Source organism: Medicago truncatula, chromosome 3 (assembly GCF_003473485.1).
Source record: "Medicago truncatula cultivar Jemalong A17 chromosome 3, MtrunA17r5.0-ANR, whole genome shotgun sequence".
NCBI lineage: Eukaryota > Viridiplantae > Streptophyta > Magnoliopsida > Fabales > Fabaceae > Medicago > Medicago truncatula.
Genome location: NC_053044.1, coordinates 54143735 through 54165901, shown reverse-complemented (window position 1 = coordinate 54165901; position 22167 = coordinate 54143735). Strand labels below are relative to the sequence as shown.

The 22167-nt window shown below is 31.2% G+C and overlaps 2 protein-coding genes and 1 non-coding gene across 3 annotated transcripts; 2 read left to right on the top strand and 1 right to left on the bottom strand.

The window, feature by feature from the left end:
• Window positions 1–1958: 1958 nt before the first annotated feature.
• On the top strand, window positions 1959–5172 carry LOC11421545 (GTP-binding protein At2g22870). The gene is made up of 4 exons (XM_003603556.4): window positions 1959–2677; window positions 2787–2856; window positions 3609–3771; window positions 4732–5172. The coding sequence occupies exons 1-4, from the start codon at window positions 2224–2226 to the stop codon at window positions 4948–4950; spliced, it is 906 nt and encodes a 301-aa protein (XP_003603604.1). The 5' UTR covers window positions 1959–2223; the 3' UTR covers window positions 4951–5172.
• A 624-nt stretch (window positions 5173–5796) lies between these two features.
• On the top strand, window positions 5797–5869 carry TRNAF-GAA (transfer RNA phenylalanine (anticodon GAA)). The gene has a single exon. It is a non-coding gene; the product is annotated as a tRNA-Phe (tRNA).
• Window positions 5870–18177: 12308 nt separating this feature from the next.
• Window positions 18178–22084, bottom strand: LOC11436651 (indole-3-pyruvate monooxygenase YUCCA6). The gene is made up of 4 exons (XM_003603554.4): window positions 21033–22084; window positions 19907–20155; window positions 19007–19129; window positions 18178–18624 (listed from the first exon to the last, which is right to left on the bottom strand). Exons 1-4 carry the CDS (start codon window positions 21741–21743, stop codon window positions 18436–18438), a joined length of 1272 nt encoding a protein of 423 aa, XP_003603602.1. The 5' UTR covers window positions 21744–22084; the 3' UTR covers window positions 18178–18435.
• Between the last annotated feature and the right edge of the window lie 83 nt (window positions 22085–22167).

Sequence of the window (22167 nt, the reverse complement as noted above, 5' to 3'; positions counted from 1 at the left end):
GAATTTATGATTTAAATATCAGTATTTTTTTTTTTTGTGTTAGAGAAATTCACTTTAAAGATGAATAAGTGGGATATCCGGAATTCGAACCCCGACTCCTGCACGTATTATGCATTATCCCTTGGCAAATGAGCTTAGCTCATAGTACTAAATATAAGTCTTTACATATACAAATGTGACCAATTGAATTATATTCTCAAAAACGGCGGTTAAGTGCATACATTCTACCAAGTATAATAAAAACATAATGCATACTAATTTATTTATCATATGAAAAAACACTGGAAAAATATTAGTTATACTTAGGACACATCAAAGACAAAACAAATTATAATAGAAGTAATTCAAGCCGGATAGGATAGTTCAATTGGTTTCAACCGAGAGATAAAGAGTTGAATGTTTCGGTTTCATATTTAGGTGGAGTTTAAAATTATAATTTAACATTTTAAAAAAACTTGACATGATTAGGAGCATAAAAATACGAGAAAGTTGGCTACAAATACCTCATTTGATCGGGGTGGTCAGAGAGGGGTGGAAACCAAATGAAATTTTGGAGCTTGTTGACTGAGTTGTGAGATGTTTTAATAAGTTGCAAGGATAGTGGCGATGAAAGAGGACGAGGTTCAAGAAAGAGCTCAACGAATGTAACCATGACATGGATGGATTGAGGGGTCGAGAGAATGAAGATCACTGTTGAAGATATCATGAGCTGAAAGAGAAGCATGCAGTGTTACCAAATCAAGAATAAACTTTTTGAACCCGTTTGGGTTCGTTTAGGACCTTAGATTTTGCTTCTTTTGATTCTCTCCGATATCAATTTGGACGGACTAATTTAGTTTTTTCAAAAAGAATAAACCTTCGCAAAAAGCAATTTTTGTGTGCTTTTAACTAGTTAATTGTCCCCAATATGAACAATGTTTACCCCCTTGTGCGCTCCAATCTCGATAATATTGTACACAACCTATCAATCTTATGATCAAAATTCAATCTCATCCATGCAGATTCAAGATAAAATTTTGACATCAGACTTAAATTAAACGATACTTAAATTGTAGATCAAATAGATAAAAAAATGCAAGAATATCACAAGCAAGATCAAAATAACTTTAAAATGAAAAATTCAAAAAACATAAATGAAGGACGACATAAAAACAAAGTTGTCTGAAATACTTATATATTCGAAAATAGGTGACATTTCACATGGGAAAGGTTAATTCTTTCCCACCATGGGAAAGTTTGATTCAATGATTAGATTAAGTGAAGAACATATTCTTAACATGCTCTCTCAACACTAGATTTTTCTTCACACTATCTTCCAACAATTTAAAAATTTTGAAAATTAATTTTCAGAAATTAAAAAAATATAAAAAAATTCAGATAATTTTTTTTTTAAAATTCTGTATTTCATTTATTGAATGTTAGAATTTTATTTTTTTTTTGAAAAAATGAAAAAAAAAATTGTTCAGAATTTTATTTCAAAAACCTTATTTTCCAGAATTTTATTTTCTTAGAAAAATAAAAAACTTTAATTTCAAAATATTTTTTTTAGGATTTTTATTTTTCAGAATATCTTATTTTATTATGAAATTAAAAAATATATTCTTTTTAGAAGAAAAAAAGTTATCTTAGTTTCCAAAATTTTATTTTTTCAAAAAAAAAAGTCTAACATTCAATAAATGAATTACAGAATTTTTTTAAAAAAATTATCTGAATTTTTTTATATTTTTTTAATTTCTGAAAATTAATTTTCAGAATTTTTAAATTGTTGGAAGATAGTGTGAAGAAAAATCTAGTGTTAAATGTTATTCACTTAATCTAATTATTGAATCCAACTTTCTCATAGTGGAAAAGTATTAACATTTATTGTGAACACACACCCCCGAAAATATAACATAGATGAAGACAATCAATATATATTGAATCAACATCACAGCAAAATCGAAAATCAAAACTCCGCATCAAGATCAATTCACGAACAACTCAACACACACTAGGCAATTCTTTTTTGCTGAGGGGAACCAAATCTGTTGTTAAAAACCACTTAAGTGAGTTGATCAACTAAATTGTTTGATGGTTTATTCTTTGAAAAATGTACGCAAATCCTTCCATTTGTGAGGTTACCCAAGCAAAAACTCCCACTTGAGAAACTGACCGTATCGCGAGCAAAACACTCATTGCTGAGATATTTCCACAACACCGCGTGTCTTCTCAATAGAGTGTGATATGGTTGTCCTTCATCTCCCGAGGTTATCCTTTTCCCTTTTCACAGTCTCATCTTCTTCATTTTCTCGCAGAGTCTATTCAACAAACACCTTAACCACACTCTTAAACAAACCACCAAAATCATCTCTCACAACTTCAGAACCAAATCTAGAACCCATAATAACCCCTAAAACCGAACCCTTATCACTCGAAAAACTCTTCATTCCTCCAAACACTCATGTCACTCACGAAAATGCAAGAATCTTAAACGGTTCAAATATATTACTCAGTAACTACGCCAATGATGCTCAAATTATACAAGCAGATTTTGTCAAAAGCAGTGTTAGAACCGAAGATTGTCCTTCCGATGGTCTTCCTGAGTTCGCTCTTGTTGGTCGTTCCAATGTTGGGAAATCATCGCTTCTTAATTCTATTGTTCGCCGCAAGAAACTCGCTTTAACTTCAAAGAAACCTGGTCTCTTATTATTATTACACACTTTTCTTCACTTTTTTTTTTTTTTTTAAAAAAAAATTCCTTATAATTTTTTAAATTTAATGTTGATTGTATATTTTTTTGTTTGTAGGGAAGACGCAATTGATTAATCATTTTCGAGTTAATGATAGTTGGTACCTGGTTGATTTGCCTGGATATGGGTATGTATGGTTTTAAGGTTTAACCTTACAAAGCAATCTTGTTTTATGTTACAAATTTGGGGATTAACATTGGAAATAGCGACCAATGTATTTGATACAAACATGTTAGTATGGTTTGCGAATATTGTTTGTGAATTTTGAGTGTCAAACATCATAACAGTACGATTCCATTATTTATAAAAGGTTAGAAATATCGAAGTTGTATTTGAGTCCCACATTACCAAAAATTCTTGGGCCATTGGAATGAATATATGTATTTGGTCAGCCTCATTTCATCTTGTGCGCCAATTTTTGAGAGCGCTATCGAAACCTGTTTAGCATAGTATTAGAACCGAATTTTGTAGGGCATATGAGAGTTGTACCCAAACCCACACCAGACGTGAGCATGGTTATTGAAGTTGTATTTTAGTCTCATATGGTTAAGGTTCCTTGGCTGTGCAATGTATAAACGTCTTTGTGCACCCTCATTTTATGAGGTAACTTTCGAGAAGTTCATATGGTGTCTTATGATTTTTTTTTGTGATGCGACATTCACATTAGTTGTTGAAATGTTCAAGTTATGTTAATGAGTCTGACATTTAATTTGTCTGTGGATTAGCTTCTTTTTTTCCAATGCTAGTTTGTATGGTTACTTCTTTTTTTCCTTTTCTTCAGCATAACTACAAATGAGTAGTTTAATCCTGTTCAGTTTTGTAGAAAGCTGATGACTATTGTAATTTATATTTTATATGCCTTTATGTTCTTTTCATTAGGTATGCATCTGCGCCGCAGGAACTTAGAATGGATTGGGCGAAATTCACCAAAGACTATTTCCTTAACCGGTCAACATTGGTTTCGGTTTTCCTTCTAATAGATGCTAGCATTCCTGCTAGAAAGATTGATCTTGAGTATGCTGCTTGGTTGGGTGAGAATAAGGTAATGCATCAAATCTTCTTCATTAGAAAAAGCAACACGTTGTGTTTTTTTAATAATCCTGCACATATTATCTGATGGTTATGTTGTGACCTGTGTGGAAGAATCGATGAGAGCTGAGCGGCACATTCGAGTTACTGCCATTTTATCTTTATATGCCCCGTAAACAATGTGACAATGTGTACATGAGAAACATGAACCGAGAATATTACTTTTTAATAATTTTTAATATAGTTATGGAAACTGAAATCCCTCACTTGATTTTAAGTTGATGACATCTTGGATCGGCTCGGCTGGTTTTGCTCATCTAGAAGCCAACAACCTATCTATTTAGAAGAGAAACGAAATACTGTCGTAGCACATATTAGGAGTAGTCTTTATGTATATGAACGGATAAGGGTATGTTTACAACATATATTACTATATTAGTCATCACAATTTAAATATTATGAACCAAGGTAAGCGTGTACCTTGAAGAAAAGTTAATTTTGAGATTGTAGAGAGCCTCTATCTAAATAGAAGCCATGTCATGAAACCTGTGTCACTCATGTTGTATTGAAAAGAGTAGTTTGTCCACACTAGGTTGGACACTCAAGCTGCAATAGCACTTGATGTACTCTAAAGTTCAGATCATAAAGGAGGAAAGCCTGTAGCGGTCTGGCCCTCTACTTTAAATAAGAACGTGGTTCACTTTCCATGCCTAGGCAGTATATGTAGCACATACACTTTTGGTTGAAGTTGCGTTTAGGTGTCCGACACATATCATTGTCTCGCACTCGCACGCCATTACTTCAATGACTTTTATTTTTCTCAAATTACTGCTAGTGTCTATGAGTCAATTGTTTGTGTGTCTCTGCTTCATAATGGCACTCCACTACTTGTCCGATGTTTAACTACTTAGCAGATTGGGGTTAATAATTTAATTTGGTAATTGACCCTGGTATAATTTAATTTTCGTATCAGATCCCAATGACATTAATCTTCACCAAATGTGACAAACGGAAGAAGAAAAAGAATGGAGGCAAAAGACCTGAAGATAATGTCAATGATTTTCAGGAGTTGATACGTGGCTCCTTTGAAACTGTGCCTCCATGGATCATGACTAGTAATGTCACCCATCAAGGTCGTGATGAGATACTACTCCATATGGCCCAGCTTCGTAACTACTGGCTCAAGCACTAGATCGAGACATTATGTTGTCGAAGTTGGGTTGTCCATCTTGAATACTCAAGGGTATAGCTGAGTTACTTACGTTTTACATAGTTGCAAGTTGTAGTGTAGACTCAAATGTATCCAACTGATTATTCAAATTTTAAGTCCATCTAATTACTCATGTTTACAGTAATAGAATTTACACTTTATGTTGTTCCAAAAATCATATGAAATGCATTTCAATTGCCACAACATATTAAATTCATCTGTTCACGGTTCAGCTACACATTTCCAGATAGACTTGCCTAATTAAAAGCCAACATGGTTTGCATGGTGTTCCTTAAAACCCAGCCATACAAGGCCTGAATCAAGTGACAATTTGACATGAAATCAGGAAAAAGAAAATCATATATACAACAAAAAATGTTGACCATACACACCTTTTTGATATTTTTGGAAAAATTTGAAAAGACTTATGAGGGTATTAGCAAAATCGGAAGTCAAATAACAGTGTCATTTGTAAAGTAGATATTATGGACCACACTAACAATATTTCTTTTTGCACCACTTCTTTCCCTAAACCCAAAATAGTACAAATTATGCTAAGTCAAATAATTATGTTCAATATTTCGGATAATATGTGGTGGCTCATTGTCATTGATGTGAGGCTCTGGATTTAGATTGACATAATTGCACAATGACGTGGGTTTAACCTCTCATATTTTTCAGAGTTGTGACTTGTGAGCATCTGGATTGAGCCACTTCATCAAGTATATCCAAACACGTAAATGCTATTCATCAATATTCTGATATCTCTTTTTCATATTCAAAGCAGGTATGCGTTAAGTAAATGCATTTCAATTAACAGAACATCAAGCTGGGATAGCTCAGTTGGGAGAGCGTCAGACTGAAGATCTGAAGGTCGCGTGTTCGATCCACGCTCACCGCAATTTGCATTTTTTTTTTCTTTTTCTTCATTTTTTCCACCTTAATCAAACACCGAAGACATCGTGGAGAAGGGATAAACATAAGTGTGGATGTTGGAGAGTTTTTTTAGGTGCATCTTGATTTGATTCACACGAATGAAACATATAGTTAAGGCATCTTGTTCTACATCACCAGATTAGCCTCACCTCAGTTTATATATTCAAATAATAATTTGAAGAACTGCTGTGAGCATGTTTAAACATGTACCTCCAGTTACTATTGATCGTGCATGTCTATAATACACAACAAAACTCTCGAAATGTAACACTACTATATTTTTTTTTATTGAAAAGTTGTACAGTATTTTTAAGGTGAAATTCGAATCAAGAATCTTCGATTATGTTGAAAAAATTCTTACCATCTTATTCAAATGTTTTTAAAATATTTTACACTAATTTTTAAATTATGTTGGGTCCGGGTTTATCTTTTATGGAAAATGAGATTCCTTAAAAAAAACATGGAAAATGAGATATAAATTGAAGAGTGTACTTTTTTTTGTTGCCTTCGCACCGGTTTCCAACCTATCAATGGTGGACGACTAATCCGGCTTTTGCGCACTGGCCAAGCGTTGTTCTCCCTAGAAATCGAACCCTATATTTTCCGAATACGTCATTCGAAGGAGCTTCTTGCCACTAGAGCTCAAACAACTTGGTTAATCGAAGATTGTACTTTACAAAACTTAAATTACCTATGTGGTTGAAGCCTTCAAGTGTGACACATATTTCATCCAATACATGCAAGAGGCCGTGTCTTTTTTATTTTAATATTTTTTATTTATATTTTTGATTGAATTAAAAAAGTGAGATTGATGATTTTTTTTCCATCATATTTAACCGGTGTAACCATTAATTTTCATCCGATTTACCATGTTTTAATCTAGTTCTACTGTAGATTGATCAAAGGTGTCAATTTGACCAAACATAAATTCAGTTATCTATTCAATTAGTTGAACTGGCTAGCCTGTTCCAATTTTAATTACTTTGATATTAACATGGTCCCCACATTATCAGTAATATTTAAAAAAAAAATTCCAAATTATAAATCAAGTTTGACTATTTGTTTATTTTTTTTTTATATTTTTGAAGAAGTTTGTCTATTTGTTGGTATTAATTGCAAGACTATGTGTTGGCAATATTGAAGATGGATTTGAACTAAATATATAGTGTCATTAATGTATTATTTGATAACAAATAAAAAAAAGTGTAAGTACAGTTTTACCCTCCTATTTTGATTGAATTTGGATTTTGCTTCTCTTATTTTAAAATTTGGAATTTTACCCTTCGTATTTTGATTGATTTTGGATTTTGTCTTCCCTATTTTAAAACTTGAAATTTTATCCCTCCTATTTTATGTTTTTAGGATTTTGCCCCCTCCCCCCTCTTTTATCGACATAATTAATTATTTATATTAAGTGTTTTTTATTATTTATTTTTTTAATGAAAAAATATTAAAAAATAAAATCAGAAAAATACTAAAAAAAATGAATAGAAAATAGTATAAAAAATGCATACAACTAGTATGATCTCTAAAAATAAAACAAAAACTAGTATAAAAATAGCAAATATTTAGAGGTGCAAACTAGTTTTGTCATGAATTTTTTTCTTGTATTTTCATTGTTTTTCTTTTTATTTTTTTTACCGAATTTATATTTTCTAATCGTTTCTTTATTTTTCTAGTATTTTTTGGTTCTTTATTTTAAAATAGGGGGGAAAAATCCTGAAAAACGTAAAATATAGGGGGTAAAATTCCGAGTTTTAAATAAGGGGGGAAAAATCCAGATTCAATCAAAATAGAGGGGATAATATTCCGAGTTTTAAAATAGGGGGTAAAATCCAAATTCAATCAAAATAGGAGGGATAAAACTGCATTTAAGCCTAAAAAATAGACGGATATGATTAACATTTCGCAATTTAAAAAAAGTTATAGTAATTAACAACAAATATTTATCATTTAGAAAAGTTAGAGAATAAATTGAGTTTTTTTTAGGTTTCTCATATGTTTCCTCTATTCAAATATATGACTTTTTTTTGTGTGACAATTGGTAGTTATTATACGGCATTAAGTATGCACAACTCTTCCACCTATTTCGTTTTTTTAAAAAAAAAAAAAAAAAAAAAAAAAAAAAAAAAAAACTCTTCCACCTATTTAGTCGTGCATAAACCAACAAGATATCTATCTATGCAAAGTACAAGGATATGTACCACGACTAAGTTTTTGTGAGAATTTCGTTTTGTCAATTTTCGTATGTCTATCTTCTTGTGTTCCTTTCAAAAAAAAGAATATCCAGTGGTTTTGTGTAAGCTGGTGATTTTTCCTTGACAAACATTCCAGGGAATACCAATCATTTGATCTTTACCCTAATCGCATAATTTGGATTATTGATGGGTGACCTTTTCGTTGACTAAAACTTGATGCTGACTCTCTCCAGCCACCATTCAATTCAATCTATGTATACCAGAAAAATAATTGAGAACCACCAATTGAATTTTAAAGAAACAGTAAAGGTCTAAAAAAATCAGGGAAAAATATATGATGGTCCATTCCATTTTTGTGAAATTCACCTCAAGATGTATTGATCAAAACCGTTAGGAATAATAAATGATTTGAAGTTTTGGACCACATAAATAAATTGAATGCCTTTTAACCCCATCAAATAACGATGGTCCTGAATCTTTGTGATTATTAAACTGATTAGCTTCCATGTGCACATTGTGTACGTACCTTATAAATTGCCTTGTGAAGCTTGTGGATGTTATATAACGTGGAAGGGACCACCTTAGTTGTATAAGTTTTCCTAAGTGCAACACTTTAGGGTGCAATTTTTGCTTAAATCGCCAATCTAAAACAGCTGCTTTTATTCAAACTAGCTAAGCTGCTTTTATTCAAATTAGCTTTGATTGAAACCTGAATTAGATTTCCAACACATACACACGTGACACGTCCATCACATAAGACCATGATATCTATCTAATCTAATCTAATTGAAAATTTCATAAGTGAAAGAAAAATAAAAATAAAAAAACTAATAGTATGAAATTCTCAAGTGGACGAATTTTTTCTCTCCAGTCTTTAAATTAAAAAGAATCATATATAAGAAATTTGTCAATTCGTCCTCTAAAGTATAAGAATGTTCAATCCTTTTCTCCTTGATCAACCATTGTACAACCATTAATATCAGGGGAAGTTGCAAGGCAAGCGGCACAACAATGGAAGACAATATAAAGTGAAAGTGGAGACCTTACCAGAAAATAATCAGTGCTCAAATAATACTATCTGCCCTATTTAAGAATAGCCGAACCGAGGGAAGGTGAATCTAATTTTCCCTTATATTTTTGTATGTTTTATGAATTAAAGAGAAAATACTTAATTCCTTAGTACATATCAAATAGTAAAAAGTTATATGGACATTTTATATGAATGATGAGACACATGTTTAAACCAAAAAATTTCCACTCTTCAATATTTAGTGAATGTGAATCTCATTGTTAGGCTCTTTTGAAATAAAAGAAAAAAGGAACGTAATTTACAAAATTGATGATCTTTATAGTTTCTTTGCTATTAAATTATGGAAGGAAAAGGATCTAAGTTATTAGATCTCATCTTCTCTTAAACACCCTCACAAGTCACAAACATTATCTGCATGAATTCTCAAATAATATCTAACTCAATAGTATGGTGATGTACTGAGAAGTCTCCCTAGAACCATCTAAACTACTACATGCAAACAATTAAAAAAGCACGAGATTTTTATAAATCCAACCAGCCAACATAATCGAACGAAGACCCAAAGTGCATGAATTTATTTGAAGACGATCGAATATGAGGCAAAACCACACTTCCAAAGAATTTGAAATGCAATCATGACTACACACCTAGCCACTAAAACCCGTGTTCCTTTGATTTGTAAGAACACTATCATGCATATTAGTAACCATATCATTCAAATCTCCTTTATTTGGACACACCTCACTAATTAGCTCGAAATGAGCTCCTAAACACATGATCAAAGATTTGCCAATGATTTGGTAACAACTTATGGCAAATAGGTTTGTTGCATAAGACTCGGGTGCGTTTGATTTGCTAAAAAATGAAGTACAAGACATAACAATTCAAGTTGTCCAGTGTTTGATTTGAAAAACTGTTTCAGGTACAGGACAAACTGGAGGCAAAGAACAGGACAAAAACTGATATTTTTGTCTCTCACCAAACCACAACACAACTTTTTGTCTCACGTACAAGTTGTCTAAAATACCAAAATAGTATTTCATTCCACATAAATCCTATAAAACAAAAAAAATAATTCAATAATATAAAAATTTGTCTTGCGATATTATACCTTATGTTGTGCTATTCTATCTTATATTGTTATGTCTAGTACTTACGGTTTCGTAAACCAAACGCACATATTCAATTCCAAGCCCACCTATTTTGATATTCAATGGCGTTAATATTACTGTATTTTTTGAAATAATTATCATCTTTTTACTATAACTTTGATTCTATAGATCTTTCGTTTTTAGTGAATTTCTTTTTATGGGTATTCCAGTGAGTTTATAAAAGGTTAAGATATATACTGTTTATAAAAACTATTTAAAGAATTATAAAAATGTAAATAATAAATATAAGGAGAATGCTAAACCGTGTTTTAGGGGCATTGGTTAAGTAAAAAAAATAAAATTTTATCAAAAAGTAATGTGATCAAAGATGACAATCTATATTTCTAAGATATAAATTTTATTTTGGGATTCCATAATCAATGCCTTAGCAAGACCATAAGAATAATTGGAATATTTGTCAATGACTTGTGTTGGAAGACATACATATATGCCCATGTGAGAATTGATAAGTGAGGATCAAGGAACCGTGGTCGATGAAATCAAGGCCCAATAATTTCTGCTTGTTCCGATTGAATTTCTTCGACGAGCATGCTTATGTCAATTGAATGTACCTGTGTGGCTGTGTCCAACAAATTATCCCACGAAGATTAATCATAATGATGGAAACTTTGTGCTTCAAAAATAGTTTGAGATGATTTTTTTTAAACAATATTTTGGGATGATTTTTTTTTTGAATGGTACACCTGTTGCGAAAAGGATTGAAAATGATATAGCAATGCAACCTTGTCTAAAAATAAAATATCCCAACTAACCTTCCATGTACATCTAAAATTAAAGAAATATATGCATTGTCATCATCATGTAGAATATTCTGCTACATGATACGTTCGCATCATCATCAGATATCTACACCACAATACGTGTATAACGCTAATCATACAAGCATCGGTAGCATTTCCTGCATGCCGCATGTTCGATTTAAGGTAAAATCAAAGGATTCTTGACAAATTATCGGAGATAACTTTTACAAAACTTAGATGTTAAAAGTTGAGTGTTTTTATGTGAAATTATGGGATTGAATAACACTTTTCATATGTTTTGTGGCTGGGATTTCATTGCAATGAGATCAAAACTTTCGTTTTTGTTATTCTTTTATGCAGGGCCGAACCTTGAAGAGTGCAAGAAGCTCTACCGAATCGGACCTCTAAAAACTATGGGTCTCAAAAAAATTATAATACTCACTTCCACTTAAATTAAAAAATTACATGTTACTTTTTTTTCTCTTCGGGACACATATGGGTTTTTCCTAGACTTTAGTTATACTTTCTGGACAAAAATTTGTTGTTATCAAACCACCATCAATTTGTATAATCACTTAATCAGTCAATTTGAAAAACTATTTCATTGAAACAATCACAACAATTATTTCTTTTTCGCATAAACAATTCGTTTTCCCCTTTCCTACGATGTAGGAGTGACATTCCAAACGAAACTGTTAGATAAATTTCATCTCTCTTTCACTTTGCTTTATTTTGTTTTATTTCATGTTTGGGCATCGACTAACTTGCTTGTTGTGCCTCTTATATTATTAACACTGATAGAACAATCTTCCTTTTATGAGAAGATTGCTCTATCAGTGTTAATAGTATAGTTCATTTTTGCTTGTTTGAAAAAAAATATAAAGTTTATTCGTTTGTAGCATGTATCTTATTTCTTTTAATCCCTCTATATCACTTATTTTACATTGGATTGAAGAACTACTGTATTGTCTCCATGAGTTTAACTCACTTGGTAAGGGACAATACATATTATATGTAGGGGTTGGGGTTCGAACCCCGAACACCCCACTTATTCACCTTTAAGGTGAATTTCTCTAACCACTAGACTACTTGACAAAAAAAAAAAAAGATATAGGTATGTATTTGTCATTGTTTTTACATGAGACTGTTTGGATCTTGATTAGTACTCCCTCCGTCCCTTAATAAGTGACCTATTTGACCATTTCACACAGATTAAGAAAAGTGTAAAGATAAAAGAAAGAGAGTGATATTTTTACTGAGTTGCCTTGTCATTATTTTAAAACTTTTTCACTTTTAAGTAATGATTACTTTCTTTGTTCCACTACAAACTTTAACATGGGACCACAAAAAGTATTTATAAGGGGTAAATCTGTCAAATTTTGCTTAAAAATCTGAGAAGGTCAAGTATTGTGGGACAAATATTTTTTACAAATAGGTCACTTATTCAGGGACGGAGGGAGTACCATTTATATTTTTTTTTTAGTGAATTACCATTTATAAGATTGGCTATAATCTCCCTAAAAAAAAAAAAAGATTGGCTGTAACCTGAAACTGCATGTCGTTTTTAGAGCTGCGAGTTCCGGTCCGGTCCTTGTGCGTGAAAACTATGAAGCATATGAAATTATGATTAGCCAACCCTTTTTGTATAGAGTGGGTCATGCAGATCATGATATCACAAAGTTGTCATACTAAAATTGGAGTAAAATCAATCCTGGGTCTGTAATATTGACTGTAGGCTGTAGCTGCTTTAGAAGAAGTATAAAACGGGAAGTGTCAGAGAAACACGAGATCATCCATGCATCATTCTCAGAATTGATAGTTTATCACTAGTCTGACGTTGACCCCAGAGACACAGTTACTTTATTTTTATTTGTTTTTAAGAATTTAAAAATAAAAATAATTGATAACTTTTATATAGGAAAATAAATGATGATATGTTAAATACACGAATTCAAAATAAAATTTTTACTTTACATTTTTTGTTCAATATCAAATGCTTTTAAAGACATATTTTTTTTTAGGTTGTGTTTGGTTTGGAAGATAAGTTGGGAAGAGAGAAATAAGTGATCGAGAGAGTGTGAGAAGAGATAAATATGTGAGAAATAGAGTAGATTTGATGATATTTCCGTGAGTTTATCTCAGTTGGTAGGGATATTGCATATTATATACAGGGGTTGTGGTTCGAACTCTGGACACCCCACTTCTCCACAATTAAATTGTGTGAGCTCTAGCCACTAGGCTACTTGACAAAAAAAATAAAATAGATTTGATGTGTTGTTTAGTATAAAAGAGAGAAGAGAGAAATAGAAGATAGAGAAATGTTGATTATTTATAAAAGTACTAAGATACTCCTGGTCCCTACAATAAAAAAAAATATCTATTTAAAATATTTAATCTTTTATTCAAATTTATTTTAATTAATTAAATTATTTATTTAAACTTTATATATCAATTAAATTAATTATTTTTTTTGTGCTAAATTAAATTAATTATTTTAACTTACTTAAGTTAAACTAATTGTTTTTATGTAATTAATAATTATTAAGTAAATTAAAAAAGTTTACTTCTTTTTTATTTCAAATTTAAAAAGTTTAGTTACGTATTTGTACTACTCGGCATAAGTATATTAGGAAAGGAACACTCATTTTTTTGGTTCAAAGGAAAGGAACACTTTATCCGGGTGGCATTACCAATTACCAATTACAGCGAATATGTATTTTGTCCGGGTGACATTTCACATGGGAAAGGTTAATCCTTTTTCACAATGGGAAAGTTGAATTCAATGATTAGATTAAGTGAAGAACATATTATTAACATGCACTCTCAACACTAGATTTTTCTTCACACTATCTTCCAACAATTCAAAAATTCTAAAAATTTATTTCAAAATATTTTCAAAAACCTTATTTTCCAGAATTTTATTTTCTTAGAAAAATAAAAAACTTTAATTTCAAAATATTTTTTTAGAATTTTTATTTTATTTTTCAGAATATCTTATTTTATTATAAAATTAAAAAATTTATTCTTTTTAGAAAAATAAAAACTTATCTTAGTTTCCAAAATTTTATTTTTATTGAAATAAATTTTTTTTTCAAAAAAAATAATTCTAACATTCAATAAAAAAACAATTATCTGAATTTTTTTTTATTTCTGAAAATTAATTTTTAGAATTTTTAAATTGTTGGAAGATAGTGTGAAGAAAAATCTAGTGTTGAGAGAGCATGCTAAAAATATGTTCTACACTTAATCTAATAATCCAACTTTCCCATGGTGGGAAAAGATTAACCTTTCTCATGTGAACACACACTTTTTGTCCGTGCCATGTGCAAACTTACAACAATTTCACGAGGGTATTAGTGGAATAAAAAGAAAAAGTGTGTTTCTCTATTTCTTCGCTACTTTGGAGAGATTAAAAAGAGATGTGGATCCCATGTATTTTTATCTCTCTTCTCTCTTTCTCTTTGCAACCAAACAGGAGAAGTTCTGAACTTCTCTCCTTTTTCTCTGCCTGCTCTTTCTCTCTTCTCTATTTCACCTCAACCAAACAGTGCTAATGATTAATAGCTCCACCCTGTTTCTTTTTCCTTATACAAGAAAGATTCAAAATCAAATCAAATCTAGCGTACGTGACTACTAGAGTTTAATCACGAGTTCAATAATATTTATGTTCCTCAAGTTGTCCATAATTATTAACAGGTGAGGTAGGGTTACATGTCACTGCTTTGCAGACTGCTATCTTTCCGACAGAGCACGGCAAAGGCAAAGGCATGATGAAATCATAGCTTGCGTGCATGATTTAGATTAACTGCTACTGACTTTAGTTCAGTCCAGTCAGTAAATATATGACTCATAGCTTGCGTAATGCAGTATTTCGGTTTTTTAATATGAAAAATGTGGCTTAAATGAATCTTCCAAAAAAATAAAATGTGGCTTAAATGAGTCATGCTATGAGCCCGATAATCCTCCAAGAAAGACAGGTGGAGAAATGCTAAAAATATTACTCCCTCCGTCACTTAACAAGTGACACAGTTGATCCAATTACGCATACCAATGCGTAATTTTGAGTTTAAATATCTTGAATAATATATTGGAAAAGATTATGAAAATTTGATATTTTAAAAATACTCATCGAGACGAACCTAACGACATCTTATATGATATTATTTATCTTTGTATATTAGTAGAAAAATATGGTCAAAGTAAGTTAAGTCAAAATTGCACATTTTCAAACAGGTCATTTATTGCGGAACGGAGGGAGTATTATTTCTCCGTCATAAGATAACTGATTTATTTGTAAAAAAAAAAAAACTGTATAATAATGAACTTATTTCCTTTTTTTTTTTTGGTGAATTGAAAAAAATCAAAAGGAACTTATTTCCTATTTCAATGTAATATTAATTGCTTTTTTTTTTTTAAATATAACTTTAATTAATATTACATTCATTCTTTTTATTAATATAACTTTATTTTAATAAACCAATATTTGACAAGAACATTTAAAATAATTATTATCTCTCTTTTACTGATACATTTTTTCTTTATATGTATGAAATGAACCTAGACAGAGGAAGTATCTTTCTAATATTTACTCTAGCACTTATTATTTTATCAAGAATGTTAAACAATGCTCTAAGAAATTGATTAAGCAATCAAAATAAATAAGTTTTCATAAAAAAAAAATGATGTGATCATTACTTGATCAAAAGTAATGACCTATATTTTTATGGAAATGCTAAAGAGTGCCCTTAGGGCATTGGTTAAGAAGGTAAATTTAAAAATGTTGTATTGGGAAATAGTGAAAAGTGATAGATTTGACTTTTTAAAAGTTAAAAATTGCAGAATTCAATGCAATCTTATCATTTTTTGTTTTGTTAACTAGTGCCATAAGAACACTGGTTAGTATAATATACCATCACATGACCAAATGTAAACTCCATTCGTCTCAATGTAACTAACACATTTGGATTATGCATTTTTTTTTAAAGAAACATTCACTTTTTTATTATCTAAAAAATATTTGAATTTTACAATTTTATAATGGAATCAACATAAAGTACCGAGACCTACAAGATTTTATTCAATAGAAAACCGAGTGTTAGAAGAGAGTCCTCCTTCTTTCAAAAAAAAAAAAGAGAGTCCTCTTAACACTCATCAATTACAAATAAATTTGTCAAAATGGATCAAATTTGAAGACCATACCATTATCCCATAGTTTTGAGAGATGAGTAAATAGGCAATTATCCTCTTGAAATTGTAAGTTTCGTCAATTACCCCCCTGAAATTAACAAAATTTCAATTACCCCCTTGAAATTGCACAACGTTAATCAATTTACCCCCTCCGTCAAATTCTTCTGTTAGTCAACATGACGTTTTGCAAATATCCCCCTGAAATTTTGCACTTATGTGCAAAATGCCCCCTGAACTTGAAAATTTATATTTTTTACTTATCCTTAAAATTTACTGCATTATCACTGAATTGTGGAGCATATTAACTAAGTTTTGACGATGTACAACCATATATTACTAAGTTCTTTATTTTGTTTTTCCTCAGTTAAGTGTTTAGTATGCATTAAGTCTAACATGTTATCTAAACCATTCCAACAACAATGTGCTGAAACCATGATGCAGACACTCTTGTTTCCATTAAGATTAATTTAGATTTTATTAGTTTACAAGTTTCTTTGAGTCATCTCCAAGATTTTAATTTGCTGCATAATCAGTCGGTCGATTTCCTTTGCTTGAGTACAGAATAGAAGAGTTTAGTTTTGTTTCATGTTGAAACTTGTATTAAAATTTAAAAATTTAGACTAAGGTTTCATCAGGATTTGTATTATAGAAAAAAGAAGATGTCTTATTAATCTTAATTTAGACTAAGGTTTTATCGGAATTAAATTTAAACTTAAAAACTAAAATTGGAAATGAAATTTGTAGAAAAAATTAAATGAAATATATATTTTATAAATGCACACATAAAAATATCCATTTTGATCATTTACACAACCAAAATCAATTTTAATACAAAATATCCAAACAACATTTTTCATGTAAATCACTTTTCATTCATTCACTTTTAATCGAAATCAATTATGTAAAATCAATTCAAATAAAATCAATTATTTCCACCGCAAACCAAACACACACAATCTATTAAACTGCATAGCCCATTAATATTTTCACGACCAAAGAAGCGTACAGTGGCAAGTGGTAATGATAAAAGGGTAGTTGCTATTGCTACAGATGACAAAGCGTACAATATGACTTGTCTCAGTCATTTCAATTTCTTGTTGCTTAAATTTGGATGAACGGTGTTAATTTAATGAAGTTGGTGAGAAGAGGAAATATGTAATAAATGTCATAACAACAATTCTACTGCAATTCCATGCAATTTAATGGTTTCCAAACGCACAAGTCTATTATTTTCAGCTGAAAAGATGGAGTGGTCCTCATTTCAACTTGAAAAATGAAATCATTTCAACAACGAAATTGCATGGAATTGGTAATAAAATCTGGTACACAATCTATGTTGCACTTCATCCCAAATCAAGAAATGTTTTCCCTCGTTAATTAGTTGCTATTAACTTTTGCTTTCACCATCACAAAATATATAAACCCCGGATCAAACAATTTAGGCATCCAAAGAGGCAAACATGCAACAACATAGAACATTAGAATGTTATGTTCTATTCTGAAAAAAAGAAGTTAATTATAAACCGCAATCACATTTTCTCATTCACCTAGCATTGTACAAGACGTACATAGAGAGGGACAAGTTAGGTCGGATCAGATTCCCATGCAATTACTCATTCTCCGCACTGAATCTCATTCAAGAGACAATTATAATTTGGACGGTTCAAATTTAAATTATAAAATTAAAATTAAAATGTTCATATTTTGAACGCTCTAATTTTAATCAAAACACTACTGATCTCTTGAATGCATAGGGATCCCCTAACGGCATGGAATCTAAATTTACCAAGGCCCCCACTAAGTTGGAATAAACCACCAACATACTACTACTTCTTTGCTTCAACTTCAATTCAATGTTGTCTTCTGATCAACCCCACACCAACCGTTGAATATTGCATTACATTTCATATTGGAGATGATTGATCCAGTTTAATAGCAAAGTTAGCTTTAGCACCTCCAAAAATATCTCATTTTCCATTCATTTATATACCAAACCTACCTCAATTCAATATATTCCTCAATAAATAAATAAATAAATGAATGAATGAATGTCTGTTACTCAGCCAAGATCAAATATCAATGATAATGATCATTTGTTTTCAATGATCAATCCCTTTTCTTTTGTGTCTATCACCTGGCCAAAATTATCAATTTTATGTGGCAAAATTGAGGGAGCAATTAAAAATTGCTCTTTATATAATTATTTATGATCCATACTTTGCTTCAGATTCTAAACACAGTTCAATGTCATCAGCTATTCTCTTGGCATCCAAAGAGGCACCTTGCAGTCCCCTTTTTGTAAAACCTACGGCATAGAGTCCATTTTTACCTTTCCACCCACTTGGAAATGGCTTCATAGGAAATCCATCTTCCTTAGAGAACATATCCTCTTCCTGCATATATTATATAATTTATTTAGCACACATAAATAACTAAATTATTAATCCATCATTTAATTATTGTACTATTTTAACATTTTTTTAAGTGCACGTCGCCAAACATCTTTCTATTTCAAATTGTAACCAAATTAAAATAGGGAAATTGTGCTTCTCGTTCGGTATTTTTTAGTGCGAGTTAACCCACGCTGAAACTTTTTAAGATCGATTCAATCATTTTTTACGTAAGTTCAACCGATTTTAAAAGTGTCAGCGTAAGTTAACTCACGCTGAAAAATGTCGAGCTGAAGTTTAAGAAAATGAATAATTTTAAACGGAAGAATAACAATTTTCTTGAAATAGAAATAGATAGAATAGCAACTCATTATCAATATCATACCTTGAGCCAATAGGGAACATTGCTTTTGTAACCGGTTGCCAAGATGATGCCATCAAAATTCTCTGACCTTCCATCTACGAATTCCACTGTTTGACGTTTTAACCGTTTTATGCTTGGCCGTACCTACACACCAATAACCAATCGATATTTACGTTTTTTTTTCATGACACATCAATCAAAAATTTTAGTTTGACAACCCTAACAATCTAATCTAATGAAGATAATAATGGGAAATCCCACCAAGCATGATTCAAATAATGATTAACCAATTTTTTTTTGTTGATTAGCTTTGGAATTAAAATAATCAAAATTAACCAATTGTGCTTTCGTCCATGATTTGATTGAAATCACATAATGATGAAAAATCTTGCCAAGAAAAAATAAAGAGGTGGGAACAAATTAAGAAGCCATTTCATTTCATTAATTAAATATATAAAAAGAGAGAGATAGAGAAGGAAATGTAAGTTGCACTTGATGTATAAAGCAAAAAGGAAATAATTAGGTTCCACCATTAGTTTCTTATTTATAAAAAAATTGAACACCATCGAGAAAATATTATAAAATAATTAAAAAAAGTACAACAAAATTCTCCAACCAACTAATACTAGAGCCACCATAACCCAAAATTCACATTACATCTTATCAATAATCATTCGTAGAAAATAATGAAGTTGTTGTTTTAGAGTATGTTTGATAGTGTGCAACTAAATTTTTTTGATAAAAATTTCAATGAAATATTGGTGCTGCCATGATATTTTCAAACTCAAGACCAATCAAAACATAGACTTAGGCTCGACTACAAACCATTTTCACGACCAAATCTCAATTAAATTCTAACTTATAAAGCTAGCTAGCATGGTGTAATTTGATTTGATAGAAAGGGAAATATTCGGAAAGTACCTTAATGTGTCCACCTTTAATTTTGGCAAGGGTACCCACATCTAAGACAGGAGTCTTTCCGGAGAGGTTTTTGAGTTGAAGGGGACCCAAACGAGGACGATCCAACCCAAGTTGAGCAGTGTCACCAAGCATAAGCCATGACACTATGAGCAAGAACCTATCGACAAGTCCCAATGGAAACCACTTGAGTAACCACATGGACAACCCAAAAGTTGATTTTCCTAGCATCTCTCGTGGTAGGACGTGTACCTTCATTTATAAAATTAACCATAGTAAAGTAAATTAAATATATAATGATATCATATAAACCATGAATAGTACTTTCATTGTCAAACCAAAAAAAAAGCAGTGGGGGCAAAAGGTACGAGGACTTTGGCTGCCTAATGTAATGTTGTTGCAGGCTTAGGCCATGCTCTATGTGGGGAAAACACCCAGAAAAATCATGGGTGTGGTGGAAAAAAGAAGATTGAAAAAAAAATAATAAGAAAAGAAAAAGAACCATTTAGTACATGAATCAACATCATGCCCATGTTCCGCATGCTTGAGAATCCAAGAAAGTGCAATAAAATGATCAAGTCTTTGAAATATTATTGTGTTTTGTAAACAAATACAAAAGCTTCTTCTTTTTCTTTGAACAAAATCTATTTCGGAACTTGAAACCTATGGGTGCATGCAAAGCAAGAAGAATCAAACAAGGGCTTTGTTTTTACAACTCATGCGAAATTTGTGAGATTAAAAATCAAACTTGTGGAGGATATCAAGTTCAAAATTACATTTTTTTATTGGGAGGTAGTGCTTGATTGAAAAAAAAAAAATTATATTATTCTGGTGGAAAAAAATAAGAAACCTAAAAAATTGGAAATGGAGATTAATTAAATTAGCTTGTGTATGTATGCATTGAAATTTGTCAAAAGTGCAAAAAACCAATTAAAAGGGAAGTAGAAATCAAAAAGTGAGTGTCTCTTATGATAGTTAAATTGTTTTTTTTTTTTTTTCCTTCATCAAATCGAACAAAAAATTCTAAATAAAGAGAGACAAACTTTTGAAAAATAAAAACTTACATAAAACAATTTTTTCTTCTCATTTTACGAAAACCATTATAATAGTTAAAAGAAGAGTTACTTACTGAATCTCGAACAACAAGAGAAGGAGTAGCATCATGGTTACAAAGATCTAAACAAACTTCCATACCAGAATTACCACAACCAACAACCAAAACTTTCTTCCCTCTAAACTCTTCACCACTTTTATACAAACTTGTATGCCTTATAACTCCTCCAAATTCATCTACGCCTTCAATATTAGGCACAACAGCTTCGGCATTCTCACCGGTCGCTACGATCAACCAACGACAAACATATTCTGTTGTTACATCAGCTTTACTATTAAAACTCTTCAACCTCCAACAACCAATTTTACCATCAAATTCAGCATTTTGCACTGTCTCATTAAACCGTGGCCTAATACCAAAACTCCCTGCATAATCTTCCAAGTACTTTATGAACTGTTGTTTTGAAGGGTATGTTGGGAAATTTGAGGGGAATTCCATAAAGGGTAATTCACAGAATTGTTTTGGAAGATGAAGACGCAATCGATCGTAGGTTTTGAGTTGCCATAATGAAGCCACACAATTAGATCTTTCTAGTATTACACATGGAATGTTTTTTTGTTGTAGACATGCAGCTGCTGCTAAACCAGAAGGTCCTGCTCCTACGATCACCGGTCCTTGAACAAAGACACGACCTTCCGTTGATGATGATTTGTTGTTTTTCATTGTTTTGATGAATAAAGGATCATTAGCTTGTTTTCCTTCTAACTCTCTTATGCAATAGTCCATGAAGAAAAGAAAACAAAAGTGTTTTGAGAGAGAGGAAATGGCTATGAAGAAACCGCGTTAGAGAGAAAAGACATAAATAAAAATAATATGAGTATGTTTTGATTAGGTTGAGATGAGTTTGGTGTGTGGTAAAAGGGTTAGGCTTATGAAGAAGTGTTTTTGCTTAAAACTTGGAATGGATGAATTCAAAGAGGGTCTTATCCACTTGTTTTTAAAATGAAGAATGAAGAATGTTTTTCTTGTGGAGGAGGGTTAAGCGGAAGGATGAGCAACAACTACGGGGCTAAATCAGCATTCATATCACAGAGAGAGACTGAGTGAGAAGGATGGTGATATTATGATATATATATTCATATTCTTATTGTCATATAGGAATTTATTTCTATTATATGTATAAAATCTAAGTGGTAAAAACGGAGGTCGG